Source organism: Cherax quadricarinatus, chromosome 15 (assembly GCF_038502225.1).
Source record: "Cherax quadricarinatus isolate ZL_2023a chromosome 15, ASM3850222v1, whole genome shotgun sequence".
NCBI classification, from domain to species: Eukaryota; Metazoa; Arthropoda; class Malacostraca; order Decapoda; family Parastacidae; genus Cherax; species Cherax quadricarinatus.
The window spans coordinates 34,880,752-34,897,137 of NC_091306.1; the positions used below are offsets into that span (position 1 = coordinate 34,880,752).

General features: G+C 42.2%; 1 protein-coding gene across 13 annotated transcripts in view; it reads left to right on the forward strand.

Annotated features, from left to right (window-relative positions):
- LOC128692052 (Na[+]-driven anion exchanger 1) overlaps nt 1-16,386 on the forward strand; it is a 369,866-nt gene that overhangs the window by 21,804 nt on the left and 331,676 nt on the right. For 11 of the 13 annotated variants that reach the window (XM_070085267.1, XM_070085266.1, XM_070085273.1 and 8 more), the window contains exon 2: nt 12,482-12,714. In XM_070085267.1, coding sequence (XP_069941368.1) covers nt 12,482-12,714 — 233 coding nt within the window. Of the gene's footprint in view, nt 1-611; nt 770-12,481; nt 12,715-16,386 lie in introns of those variants that run through there. The other 2 variants (XM_070085271.1, XM_070085278.1) reach the window with 2 other exon arrangements.

Below are 16,386 nucleotides of genomic sequence, written 5' to 3' on the forward strand. Positions count from 1 at the left end.
ACTTCTAAGCTTGGAAGTAAGCTTGTTTACAGCAACTTCTAAGCTTGCAGTAAGCTTGTTTACAGCAACTTCTAAGCTTGGAAGTAAGCTTGTTTACAGCAACTTCTAAGCTTGCAGTAAGCTTGTTTACAGCAACTTCTAAGCTTGGAAGTAAGCTTGTTTACAGCAACTTCTAAGCTTGCAGTAAGCTTGCTAACTGCTTCCCAAGCTCCTGCATTTTCATGATGATTAATATATTTGTGAAGTAGTCGTCACTGGTGACTGAGTAGTGGCACTTATCTGTCTCTATGTTGTGATAAGTGCTTGTCTGCTCAGTTACACTTCTCTCTCAGTCAGAGAGACACTGTACCTGGCCTGGGATAGTAGTGATGGTGGTGATGATGGTTGTGAGTGTGGTAGCTGCTGCCTCACCAACCACAACTTGGCACTGACCAACACTGTAGCCGGCCTGGGATGGTGGTGATGATGGTTGTGAGTCTGGTAGCTGCTGCTTGACCTCCTCTAACTATCTGCCTCTGTATCTTGCAGTGTAACAACACTTCACAACTGTTAACCCACAAACTGAGAGTGAAACTAGACATTTCGGTCGTGGATCAAAACGTCGTTCAGTTACACGCGCAACCTGTGGGTCAGCTGTGAGGTGTTGCAATGTAATAACATATATCCTTGTTGACTGTTGTCATGCATTCTTGCTTAATTACCTTCCTTATGTATGATTCTCTTCCCTGCCCATGTAGCTCATCGTTGACACTGCAAACATGGGGAAAAAGTAAGTTAATTTCTCAGTGTCTCATAACTTACACCTCTATAACACTTAGTGAGTACAACTGTGTCTACTCACTAGAACTATCACTGTGTCTACTCACTAGAACTATCACTGTGTCTACTCACTAGAACTATCACTGTGTCTACTCACTAGAACTATCACTGTGTCTACTCACTAGAACTATCACTGTGTCTACTCACTAGAACTATCACTGTGTCTACTCACTAGAACTATCACTGTGTCTACTCAGTAGAACTATCACTGTGTCTACTCAGTACAACTATCACTGTGTCTACTCAGTAGAACTACCACTGTGTCTACTCAGTAGAACTATCACTGTGTCTACTCAGTAGAACTACCACTGTGTCTACTCAGTACAACTATCACTGTGTCTACTCAGTAGAACTATCACTGTGTCTACTCAGTAGAACTATCACTGTGTCTACTCAGTAGAACTATCACTGTGTCTACTCAGTACAACTATCACTGTGTCTACTCAGTAGAACTATCACTGTGTCTACTCAGTACAACTATCACTGTGTCTACTCAGTAGAAATATCACTGTGTCTACTCAGTAGAACTATCACTGTGTCTACTCAGTAGAACTATCACTGTGTCTACTCACTAGAACTATCACTGTGTCTACTCAGTAGAACTATCACTGTGTCTACTCAGTAGAACTATCACTGTGTCTACTCAGTAGAACTATCACTGTGTCTACTCACTAGAACTATCAATGTGTCTACTCAGTAGAACTATCACTGTGTCTACTCACTAGAACTATCACTGTGTCTACTCACTAGAACTATCACTGTGTCTACTCACTAGAACTATCACTGTGTCTACTCACTAGAACTATCACTGTGTCTACTCACTAGAACTATCACTGTGTCTACTCACTAGAACTATCACTGTGTCTACTCACTAGAACTATCACTGTGTCTACTCACTAGAACTATCACTGTGTCTACTCACTAGAACTATCACTGTGTCTACTCACTAGAACTATCACTGTGTCTACTCAGTAGAACTATCACTGTGTCTACTCACTAGAACTATCACTGTGTCTACTCAGTAGAACTATCACTGTGTCTACTCAGTAGAACTATCACTGTGTCTACTCAGTAGAACTATCACTGTGTCTACTCACTAGAACTATCACTGTGTCTACTCAGTAGAACTATCACTGTGTCTACTCAGTAGAACTATCACTGTGTCTACTCAGTAGAACTATCACTGTGTCTACTCAGTAGAACTATCACTGTGTCTACTCACTAGAACTATCACTGTGTCTACTCACTAGAACTATCACTGTGTCTACTCACTAGAACTATCACTGTGTCTACTCACTAGAACTATCACTGTGTCTACTCACTAGAACTATCACTGTGTCTACTCACTAGAACTATCACTGTGTCTACTCACTAGAACTATCACTGTGTCTACTCACTAGAACTATCACTGTGTCTACTCACTAGAACTATCACTGTGTCTACTCAGTAGAACTATCACTGTGTCTACTCAGTAGAACTATCACTGTGTCTACTCAGTAGAACTATCACTGTGTCTACTCACTAGAACTATCACTGTGTCTACTCAGTAGAACTATCACTGTGTCTACTCAGTAGAACTATCACTGTGTCTACTCAGTAGAACTATCACTGTGTCTACTCAGTAGAACTATCACTGTGTCTACTCACTAGAACTATCACTGTGTCTACTCACTAGAACTATCACTGTGTCTACTCACTAGAACTATCACTGTGTCTACTCACTAGAACTATCACTGTGTCTACTCACTAGAACTATCACTGTGTCTACTCACTAGAACTATCACTGTGTCTACTCACTAGAACTATCACTGTGTCTACTCACTAGAACTATCACTGTGTCTACTCACTAGAACTATCACTGTGTCTACTCACTAGAACTATCACTGTGTCTACTCACTAGAACTATCACTGTGTCTACTCACTAGAACTATCACTGTGTCTACTCACTAGAACTATCACTGTGTCTAATCACTAGAACTATCACTGTGTCTACTCACTAGAACTATCACTGTGTCTACTCACTAGAACTATCACTGGTTGTGTCTACAGGTCACATGTGTATCTTCTTGAGACTTTCTACAAGTTCACGTATAATATTCTTTCCTCTTCCCATTATTAACCAGTGTTACAACTATACTGACAACACTCATGCACCAGTGTTACAACTATACTGACAACACTCATGCACCAGTGTTACAACTATACTGACAACACTCATGCACCAGTGTTACTACTATACTGACAACACTCATGCACCAGTGTTACAACTATACTGACAACACTCATGCACCAGTGTTACAACTATACTGACAACACTCATGCACCAGTGTTACTACTATACTGACAACACTCATGCACCAGTGTTACAACTATACTGACAACACTCATGCACCAGTGTTACTACTATACTGACAACACTCATGCACCAGTGTTACAACTATACTGACAACACTCATGCACCAGTGTTACTACTATACTGACAACACTCATGCACCAGTGTTACAACTATACTGACAACACTCATGCACCAGTGTTACTACTATACTGACAACACTCATGCACCAGTGTTACAACTATACTGACAACACTCATGCACCAGTGTTACTACTATACTGACAACACTCATGCACCAGTGTTACAACTATACTGACAACACTCATGCACCAGTGTTACTACTATACTGACAACACTCATGCACCAGTGTTACTACTATACTGACAACACTCATGCACCAGTGTTACAACTATACTGACAACACTCATGCACCAGTGTTACAACTATACTGACACAACACTCATGCACCAGTGTTACAACTATACTGACACAACACTCATGCACCAGTGTTACAACTATACTGACAAAACACTCATGCACCAGTGTTACAACTATACTGACAACACTCATGCACCAGTGTTACAACTATACTGACAACACTCATGCACCAGTGTTACAACTATACTGACAACACTCATGCACCAGTGTTACAACTATACTGACAACACTCATGCACCAGTGTTTCAAATATACTGACAACACTCATGCACCAGTGTTACAACTATACTGACAACACTCATGCACCAGTGTTACAACTATACTGACAACACTCATGCACCAGTGTTACAACTATACTGACAACACTCATGCACCAGTGTTACTACTATACTGACAACACTCATGCACCAGTGTTACACCTATACTGACAACACTCATGCACCAGTGTTAAACCTATACTGACAACACTCATGCACCAGTGTTACACCTATACTGACAACACTCATGCACCAGTGTTACAACTATACTTACAACACTCATGCACCAGTGTTACTACTATACTGACAACACTCATGCACCAGTGTTACACCTATACTGAGAACACTCATGCACCAGTGTTACAACTATACTGACAACACTCATGTACCAGTGTTACAATTATACTGACAACACTCATGCACCAGTGTTACTACTATACTGACACAACACTCATGCACCAGTGTTACAACTATACTGACACAACACTCATGCACCAGTGTTACAACTATACTGACAAAACACTCATGCACCAGTGTTACAACTATACTGACAACACTCATGCACCAGTGTTACAACTATACTGACAAAACACTCATGCACCAGTGTTACAACTATACTGACAACACTCATGCACTAGTGTTACTACTATACTGACAACACTCATGCACCAGTGTTACAACTATACTGACACAACACTCATGCACCAGTGTTTCAACTATACTGACAACACTCATGCACCAGTGTTACAACTATACTGACAACACTCATGCACCAGTGTTACAACTATACTTACAACACTCATGCACCAGTGTTACAACTATACTGACAACACTCATGCACCAGTGTTACAACTACACTGACAACACTCATGCACCAGTGTTACAACTATACTGACAACACTCATGCACCAGTGTTACTACTACACTGACAAAACTCATGCACCAGTGTTTCAACTATACTGACAACACTCATGCACCAGTGTTACTACTATACTGACAACACTCATGCACCAGTGTTACAACTATACTGACAACACTCATGCACCAGTGTTACAACTATACTGACAACACTCATGCACCAGTGTTACTACTATACTGACAACACTCATGCACCAGTGTTACAACTATACTGACAACACTCATGCACCAGTGTTACAACTATACTGACAACACTCATGCACCAGTGTTACAACTATACTGACAACACTCATGCACCAGTGTTACAACTATACTGACAACACTCATGCACCAGTGTTACAACTATACTGACAACACTCATGCACCAGTGTTACTACTATACTGACAACACTCATGCACCAGTGTTACAACTATACTGACAACACTCATGCACCAGTGTTACTACTATACTGACAACACTCATGCACCAGTGTTACTACTATACTGACAACACTCATGCACCAGTGTTACAACTATACTGACAACACTCATGCACCAGTGTTACAACTATACTGACACAACACTCATGCACCAGTGTTACAACTATACTGACACAACACTCATGCACCAGTGTTACAACTATACTGACAAAACACTCATGCACCAGTGTTACAACTATACTGACAACACTCATGCACCAGTGTTACAACTATACTGACAACACTCATGCACCAGTGTTACAACTATACTGACAACACTCATGCACCAGTGTTACAACTATACTGACAACACTCATGCACCAGTGTTTCAACTATACTGACAACACTCATGCACCAGTGTTACAACTATACTGACAACACTCATGCACCAGTGTTACAACTATACTGACAACACTCATGCACCAGTGTTACAACTATACTGACAACACTCATGCACCAGTGTTACTACTATACTGACAACACTCATGCACCAGTGTTACACCTATACTGACAACACTCATGCACCAGTGTTAAACCTATACTGACAACACTCATGCACCAGTGTTACACCTATACTGACAACACTCATGCACCAGTGTTACAACTATACTTACAACACTCATGCACCAGTGTTACTACTATACTGACAACACTCATGCACCAGTGTTACACCTATACTGAGAACACTCATGCACCAGTGTTACAACTATACTGACAACACTCATGTACCAGTGTTACAATTATACTGACAACACTCATGCACCAGTGTTACTACTATACTGACACAACACTCATGCACCAGTGTTACAACTATACTGACACAACACTCATGCACCAGTGTTACAACTATACTGACAAAACACTCATGCACCAGTGTTACAACTATACTGACAACACTCATGCACCAGTGTTACAACTGTACTGACAAAACACTCATGCACCAGTGTTACAACTATACTGACAACACTCATGCACTAGTGTTACTACTATACTGACAACACTCATGCACCAGTGTTACAACTATACTGACACAACACTCATGCACCAGTGTTTCAACTATACTGACAACACTCATGCACCAGTGTTACAACTATACTGACAACACTCATGCACCAGTGTTACAACTATACTTACAACACTCATGCACCAGTGTTACAACTATACTGACAACACTCATGCACCAGTGTTACAACTACACTGACAACACTCATGCACCAGTGTTACAACTATACTGACAACACTCATGCACCAGTGTTACTACTACACTGACAAAACTCATGCACTAGTGTTTCAACTATACTGACAACACTCATGCACCAGTGTTACTACTATACTGACAACACTCATGCACCAGTGTTACAACTATACTGACAACACTCATGCACCAGTGTTACAACTATACTGACAACACTCATGCACCAGTGTTACTACTATACTGACAACACTCATGCACCAGTGTTACAACTATACTGACAACACTCATGCACCAGTGTTACAACTATACTGACAACACTCATGCACCAGTGTTACAACTATACTGACAACACTCATGCACCAGTGTTACAACTATACTGACAACACTCATGCACCAGTGTTACAACTATACTGACAACACTCATGCACCAGTGTTACTACTATACTGACAACACTCATGCACCAGTGTTACACCTATACTGACAACACTCATGCACCAGTGTTAAACCTATACTGACAACACTCATGCACCAGTGTTACACCTATACTGACAACACTCATGCACCAGTGTTACAACTATACTTACAACACTCATGCACCAGTGTTACTACTATACTGACAACACTCATGCACCAGTGTTACACCTATACTGAGAACACTCATGCACCAGTGTTACAACTATACTGACAACACTCATGTACCAGTGTTACAATTATACTGACAACACTCATGCACCAGTGTTACTACTATACTGACACAACACTCATGCACCAGTGTTACAACTATACTGACACAACACTCATGCACCAGTGTTACAACTATACTGACAAAACACTCATGCACCAGTGTTACAACTATACTGACAACACTCATGCACCAGTGTTACAACTATACTGACAAAACACTCATGCACCAGTGTTACAACTATACTGACAACACTCATGCACTAGTGTTACTACTATACTGACAACACTCATGCACCAGTGTTACAACTATACTGACACAACACTCATGCACCAGTGTTTCAACTATACTGACAACACTCATGCACCAGTGTTACAACTATACTGACAACACTCATGCACCAGTGTTACAACTATACTTACAACACTCATGCACCAGTGTTACAACTATACTGACAACACTCATGCACCAGTGTTATAACTACACTGACAACACTCATGCACCAGTGTTTCAACTATACTGACAACACTCATGCACCAGTGTTACTACTACACTGACAAAACTCATGCACCAGTGTTTCAACTATACTGACAACACTCATGCACCAGTGTTACTACTATACTGACAACACTCATGCACCAGTGTTACAACTATACTGACAACACTCATGCACCAGTGTTACAACTATACTGACAACACTCATGCACCAGTGTTACTACTATACTGACAACACTCATGCACCAGTGTTACAACTATACTGACAACACTCATGCACCAGTGTTACAACTATACTGACAACACTCATGCACCAGTGTTACAACTATACTGACAACACATGCACCAGTGTTACAACTACACTGACAACAGTCATGCACCAGTGTTACAACTACACTGACAACACTCATGCACCAGTGTTACTACTATACTGACAACACTCATGCACCAGTGTTACAACTATACTGACAACACTCATGCACTAGTGTTACTACTATACTGACAACACTCGTGCACCAGTGCTACTACTATACTGACAACACTCGTGCACCAGTGTTACAACTATACTGACAACACTCATGCACTAGTGTTACTACTATACTGACAACACTCGTGCACCAGTGTTACAACTATACTGACAACACTCATGCACCAGTGTTACTACTATACTGACAACACTCATGCACCAGTGTTACAACTATACTGACAACACTCATGCACTAGTGTTACTACTATACTGACAACACTCGTGCACCAGTGTTACAACTATACTGACAACACTGATGCACCAGTGTTACTACTATACTGACAACACTCATGCACTAGTGTTACTACTATACTGACAACACTCGTGCACTAGTGTTACTACTATACTGACAACACTCGTGCACCAGTGTTACAACTATACTGACAACACTCATGCACCAGTGTTACAACTATACTGACAACACTCATGCACTAGTGTTACTACTATACTGACAACACTCGTGCACTAGTGTTACTACTATACTGACAACACTCGTGCACTAGTGTTACAACTATACTGACAACACTCATGCACCAGTGTTACTACTATACTGACAACACTCATGCACCAGTGTTACTACTATACTGACAACACTCATGCACCAGTACAATGCCTAGATCAAAGGTTACACTCCACAAAAGCTCAGTACACTGCACAAAAGCTCAGTACACTGCACAAAAGCTCAGTACACTGCACAAAAGCTCAGTACACTGCACAAAAGCTCAGTACACTGCACAAAAGCTCAGTACACTGCACAAAAGCTCAGTACACTGCACAAAAGCTCAGTACACTGCACAAAAGCTCAGTACACTGCACAAAAGCAACACTGATGTGTTAAGCTACAAGATGAACATCTTGTACGTGTTTCTATAAGGAATTATGTAGTACACATGTAATATGATGTGCACACGTGAGGTATACAGACATAGTTGGGTATACACACATTATGATGGTACATACGCTTGCTGGTAAATAGTCCTGGTTAGGTGTGCTAGTAGACTAGTAGAGTAGTAGACTAGTAGAGTAGTAGGTTAGTAGACTAGTAGAGTAGTAGACTAGTAGAGTAGTAGACTAGTAGAGTAGTAGACTAGTAGAGTAGTAGACTAGTAGAGTAGTAGACTAGTAGAGTAGTACGTTAGTAGTAGACTACTAGAGTAGTAGACTAGTAGAGTAGTAGACTAGTAGAGTAGTAGGTTAGTAGTAGACTACTAGAGTAGTAGACTAGTAGATTAGTAGGTTAGTAGACTAGTAGAGTAGTAGACTAGTATGGTAGACTAGTAGAGTAGTAGACTAGTCGAGTAGTAGACTAGTAGAGTAGTAGACTACTAGAGTAGTAGATTAGTAGAGTAGTAGACTAGTATGGTAGACTAGTAGAGTAGTAGACTAGTCGAGTAGTAGACTAGTAGAGTAGTAGACTAGTCGAGTAGTAGACTAGTAGAGTAGTAGGTTAGTAGTAGACTACTAGAGTAGTAGACTAGTAGATTAGTAGGTTAGTAGACTAGTAGAGTGGTAGGCTAGTAGAGTAGTAGACTAGTAGAGTAGTAGTCTAGTAGAGTGGTAGACTAGTAGAGTAGTAGACTAGTCGAGTAGTAGACTAGTTGAGTAGTAGACTAGTCGAGTAGTAGACTAGTAGAGTAGTAGATTAGTAGAGTAGTAGACTAGTAGAGTAGTAGACTAATAGAGTAGTAGGTTAGTAGATTAGTAGACTAGTAGGTTAGTAGAGTAGTAGACTAGTAGAGTAGTAAGTTAGTAGACTAGTAGAGTAGTACACTAGTAGAGTAGTAGACTAGTATAGTAGTAGACTAGTAGAGTAGTACACTAGTAGAGTAGTACACTAGTAGAGTAGTAGACTAGTAGAGTAGTAGACTAGTAGAGTAGTACACTAGTAGAGTAGTAGACTAGTAGAGTAGTACACTAGTAGAGTAGTAGACTAGTAGAGTAGTAGACTAGTAGAGTAGTAGACTAGTAGAGTAGTAGACTAGTAGAGTAGTACACTAGTAGAGTAGTACACTAGTAGAGTAGTAGACTAGTAGAGTAGTAGACTAGTAGAGTAGTAGACTAGTAGAGTAGTAGACTAGTAGAGTAGTACACTAGTAGAGTAGTAGACTAGTAGAGTAGTAGACTAGTAGAGTAGTAGACTAGTAGAGTAGTAGACTAGTAGAGTAGTACACTAGTAGAGTAGTAGACTAGTAGAGTAGTACACTAGTAGAGTAGTACACTAGTAGAGTAGTAGACTAGTAGAGTAGTAGACTAGTAGAGTAGTAGACTAGTAGAGTAGTAGACTAGTAGAGTAGTAGACTAGTAGAGTAGTAGACTAGTAGAGTAGTACACTAGTAGAGTAGTAGACTAGTAGAGTAGTACACTAGTAGAGTAGTAGACTCGTAGAGTAGTACACTAGTAGAGTAGTAGACTAGTAGAGTAGTACACTAGTAGAGTAGTAGACTAGTAGAGTAGTACACTAGTAGAGTAGTAGACTAGTAGAGTAGTACACTAGTAGAGTAGTAGACTAGTAGAGTAGTACACTAGTAGAGTAGTACACTAGTAGAGTAGTAGACTAGTAGAGTAGTACACTAGTAGAGTAGTACACTAGTAGAGTAGTACACTAGTAGAGTAGTAGACTAGTAGAGTAGTACACTAGTAGAGTAGTACACTAGTAGACTAGTAGGTTAGTAGAGTAGTAGACTAGTAGAGTAGTAAGTTAGTAGACTAGTAGAGTAGTACACTAGTAGAGTAGTAGACTAGTATAGTAGTAGACTAGTAGAGTAGTACACTAGTAGAGTAGTACACTAGTAGAGTAGTAGACTAGTAGAGTAGTAGACTAGTAGAGTAGTACACTAGAGTAGTAGACTAGTAGAGTAGTACACTAGTAGAGTAGTAGACTAGTAGAGTAGTAGACTAGTAGAGTAGTACACTAGTAGAGTAGTAGACTAGTAGAGTAGTACACTAGTAGAGTAGTAGACTAGTAGAGTAGTAGACTAGTAGAGTAGTAGACTAGTAGAGTAGTAGACTAGTAGAGTAGTACACTAGTAGAGTAGTACACTAGTAGAGTAGTAGACTAGTAGAGTAGTAGACTAGTAGAGTAGTAGACTAGTAGAGTAGTAGACTAGTAGAGTAGTACACTAGTAGAGTAGTAGACTAGTAGAGTAGTAGACTAGTAGAGTAGTAGACTAGTAGAGTAGTACACTAGTAGAGTAGTAGACTAGTAGAGTAGTACACTAGTAGAGTAGTAGACTAGTAGAGTAGTACACTAGTAGAGTAGTAGACTAGTAGAGTAGTAGACTAGTAGAGTAGTAGACTAGTAGAGTAGTACACTAGTAGAGTAGTACACTAGTAGAGTAGTACACTAGTAGAGTAGTAGACTAGTAGAGTAGTACACTAGTAGAGTAGTAGACTAGTAGAGTAGTAGACTAGTAGAGTAGTACACTAGTAGAGTAGTAGACTAGTAGAGTAGTACACTAGTAGAGTAGTAGACTAGTAGACTTGTAATGGTATTGATTTTTAACGCCTGTGTTCTTGATCCTGGGCGCACATGTACACGTCTAGTGTTTGTATAGTATAAACTAGGTGTATGTGTACATGTGCACATCTAGTGTGTTCATATAAATATAAGGTGTACACACACACACACACACATACATACACACACACACACACTTCTTAATAACATTATAACAATAGTTACATCTTACTTCTTAATAACATTATAACAATAGTTACATCTTACTTCTTAATAACAATATATCTGAGTTGTACTGGGACTGGTCTTCTTAATAACATTATAACAATAGTTACATTTTACTTCTTAATAACATTATAACAATAGTTACATTTTACTTCTTAATAACATTATAACAATAGTTACATCTTACTTCTTAATAACAATATATCTGAGGTGTTCTGGGACTGGTCTTCTTAATAACATTATAACAATAGTTACATCTTACTTCTTAATAACATTATAACAATAGTTACATCTTACTTCTTAATAACAATATATCTGAGGTGTACTGGGACTGGTCTTCTTAATAACAGTATATCTGAGGTGTACTGGGACTGGTCTTCTACTCTCCTCTCTCACTAAATCTGGTGTTTAAGTCTATAAAGGTCTATGTATGGTGATGGTATTTACATTATATATGTGACACTCCACATTATCTACTGTTTATATCAAATTATTATGATGCATACATTGTATAATATTGCCTTCATAAATAGTGACTCATGGTGAATAATGACTCAGAACAATCATTGTTGTGAATATATAATGCAGTTTTTTATAATTTATCTGTAATTTGAATAATGTTGTAGTTTTAAGTTGGATGTTACGGTTGTGTTAATGTTTGTGTTTGTGTGTTTAGTAAGAAGATGGAGGGTGGTGGTTGTGGTGGTTCACCTGATGAGGAACCACCCAGGGACCCAGGAGTGGCCCAACATCACTCCTTCAACATGGATGACCTAGAGGGACACCGTGCTCACTCCATCTATGTTGGAGTACACGTCCCTGGCAACTACCGTAGACGGTCACGTCACCATCGTCACCGTCACCATCACCATCACAAGACTAGCAAGGATGGCTCAGACAACCGTCCAGGTAAGGCCTACACAACACTTTATAACCTAACTCTCACTCATTATTACTGACGAAGCCGCTACCTCTACTGGCCCATACTAGGCATTTCTAACCCACTCTCACCTTAAGAGGCCTACTGGCCAATAATAGGCATTTTTGTCTTACCTGTTGTCACTACAGGATGCCTATTAGCCCATACTAGGCCGTTCTAACTCACAAATGCTCACTGGAGTAGGCCTATTTGTCTATGTTAGGCTGTTCGTACTTAAAGCCCAGTATTCTCACAACAGTAGGTGTACAGACACGTACTCTGCTCCCGTCACTCTCACACACTCTCACTCATTCTGAGATGAAAAAAAACACGGGGGGTGGGGAGTTGAATGATAGCTCTAGGCCTTTCGTATTGGAGTCAACACATCATCAGGAGCTTGCAGTGTTGCAGAAAAGAAGAGGAGGTCCAAGCACGATCACAGAGAACGTCTTTGCTCCAGCAAGGGCGTTCACTGTGATACTATCTGCCTGGACCTTCTCTTTTCTGTAACATTGCAAGCTCCTGATGATGTGTTGACTGCAATACGAAAGGCCTAGAGCTATCATTCAACTCCCCCCCCCCCCGTGTTTGTTGTACATCTTGTATCCCTTGTTAGCGATTTTTTCATCATTCTAAGATATTTTTAAACTTGGTGTAATGATGGTTGAGGCGGTGTCTCCTACCACAACAACGTCATCAACCTGGTGTAATGATGGTTGAGGCGGCGTCTCCTGCCACAACAACGTCATCAACCTGGTGTAATGATGGTTGAGGCGGCGTCTCCTGCCACAACAACGTCATCAACCTGGTGTAATGATGGTTGAGGTGGCGTCTCCTGCCACAACAACGTCATCAACCTGGTGTAATGATGGTTGAGGCGGCGTCTCCTGCCACAACAACGTCATCAACCTGGTGTAATGATGGTTGAGGCGGCGTCTCCTGCCACAACAACGTCATCAACCTGGTGTAATGATGGTTGAGGCGGCGTCTCCTGCCACAACAACGTCATCAACCTGGTGTAATGATGGTTGAGGCGGCGTCTCCTGCCACAACAACGTCATCAACCTGGTGTAATGATGGTTGAGGCGGCGTCTCCTGCCACAACAACGTCATCAACCTGGTGTAATGATGGTTGAGGTGGCGTCTCCTGCCACAACAACGTCATCAACCTGGTGTAATGATGGTTGAGGTGGCATCTCCTACCACAACAACATCATCAACCTGGTGTAATGATGGTTGAGGCGGCGTCTCCTGCCACAACAACGTCATCAACCTGGTGTAATGATGGTTGAGGTGGCATCTCCTACCACAACAACGTCATCAACCTGGTGTAATGATGGTTGAGGTGGCGTCTCCTGCCACAACAACATCATCAACCTGGTGTAATGATGGTTGAGGCGGCGTCTCCTACCACAACAACATCATCAACCTGGTGTAATGATGGTTGAGGTGGCGTCTCCTACCACAACAACGTCATCAACCTGGTGTAATGATGGTTGAGGTGGCGTCTCCTACCACAACAACGTCATCAACCTGGTGTAATGATGGTTGAGGCAGTGTCTCCTACCACAACAACGTCATCAACCTGGTGTAATGATGGTTGAGGTGGCGTCTCCTACAACAACAACGTCATCAACCTGGTGTAATGATGGTTGAGGCGGCGTCTCCTGCCACAACAACATCATCAACCTGGTGTAATGATGGTTGAGGCGGCGTCTCCTACCACAACAACGTCATCAACCTGGTGTAATGATGGTTGAGGCGGTGTCTCCTACCACAACAACGTCATCAACCTGGTGTAATGATGGTTGAGGTGGCGTCTCCTACCACAACAACGTCATCAACCTGGTGTAATGATGGTTGAGGTGGCGTCTCCTACCACAACAACGTCATCAACCTGGTGTAATGATGGTTGAGGCGGCGTCTCCTACCACAACAACGTCATCAACCTGGTGTAATGATGGTTGAGGCCCCATCTCCTACCACAACAACGTCATCAACCTGGTGTAATGATGGTTGAGGTGGCGTCTCCTACCACAACAACGTCATCAACCTGTTGTAATGATGGTTGAGGCGGCGTCTCCTACCACAACAACGTCATCAACCTGGTGTAATGATGGTTGAAGCGGCGTCTCCTACCACAACAACGTCATCAACCTGGTGTAATGATGGTTGAGGTGGCGTCTCCTGCCACAACAACGTCATCAACCTGGTGTAATGATGGTTGAGGTGGCATCTCCTGCCACAACAACGTCATCAACCTGGTGTAATGATGGTTGAGGTGGCGTCTCCTGCCACAACAACGTCATCAACCTGGTGTAATGATGGTTGAGGTGGCGTCTCCTGCCACAACAACGTCATCAACCTGGTGTAATGATGGTTGAGGCGGCGTCTCCTGCCACAACAACGTCATCAACCTGGTGTAATGATGGTTGAGGCGGCGTCTCCTGCCACAACAACGTCATCAACCTGGTGTAATGATGGTTGAGGCGGCGTCTCCTGCCACAACAACGTCATCAACCTGGTGTAATGATGGTTGAGGCGGCGTCTCCTGCCACAACAACGTCATCAACCTGGTGTAATGACGGTTGAGGCGGCGTCTCCTGCCACAACAACGTCATCAACCTGGTGTAATGATGGTTGAGGCGGCGTCTCCTGCCACAACAACGTCATCAACCTGGTGTAATGATGGTTGAGGCGGCGTCTCCTGCCACAACAACGTCATCAACCTGGTGTAATGATGGTTGAGGCGGCGTCTCCTGCCACAACAACGTCATCAACCTGGTGTAATGATGGTTGAGGCGGCGTCTCCTGCCACAACAACGTCATCAACCTGGTGTAATGACGGTTGAGGCGGCGTCTCCTGCCACAACAACGTCATCAACCTGGTGTAATGATGGTTGAGGCGGCGTCTCCTGCCACAACAACGTCATCAACCTGGTGTAATGATGGTTGAGGCGGCGTCTCCTGCCACAACAACGTCATCAACCTGGTGTAATGATGGTTGAGGCGGCGTCTCCTGCCACAACAACGTCATCAACCTGGTGTAATGATGGTTGAGGTGGCGTCTCCTGCCACAACAACGTCATCAACCTGGTGTAATGATGGTTGAGGCGGCGTCTCCTGCCACAACAACGTCATCAACCTGGTGTAATGATGGTTGAGGCGGCGTCTCCTGCCACAACAACGTCATCAACCTGGTGTAATGATGGTTCAGGCAGCGTCTTCTGCCACAACAACGTCATCAACCTGGTGTAATGATGGTTGAGGTGGCGTCTCCTGCCACAACAACGTCATCAACCTGGTGTAATGATGGTTGAGGCGGCATCTCCTGCCACAACAACGTCATCAACCTGGTGTAATGATGGTTGAGGCGGCGTCTCCTGCCACAACAACGTCATCAACCTGGTGTAATGATGGTTGAGGTGGCATCTCCTGCCACAACAACGTCATCAACCTGGTGTAATGATGGTTGAGGTGGCGTCTCCTGCCACAACAACGTCATCAACCTGGTGTAATGATGGTTGAGGCGGTGTCTCCTGCCACAACAATGTCATCAACCTGGTGTAATGATGGTTGAGGCGGCGTCTCCTGCCACAACAACGTCATCAACCTGGTGTAATGATGGTTGAGGCGGCGTCTCCTGCCACAACAACGTCATC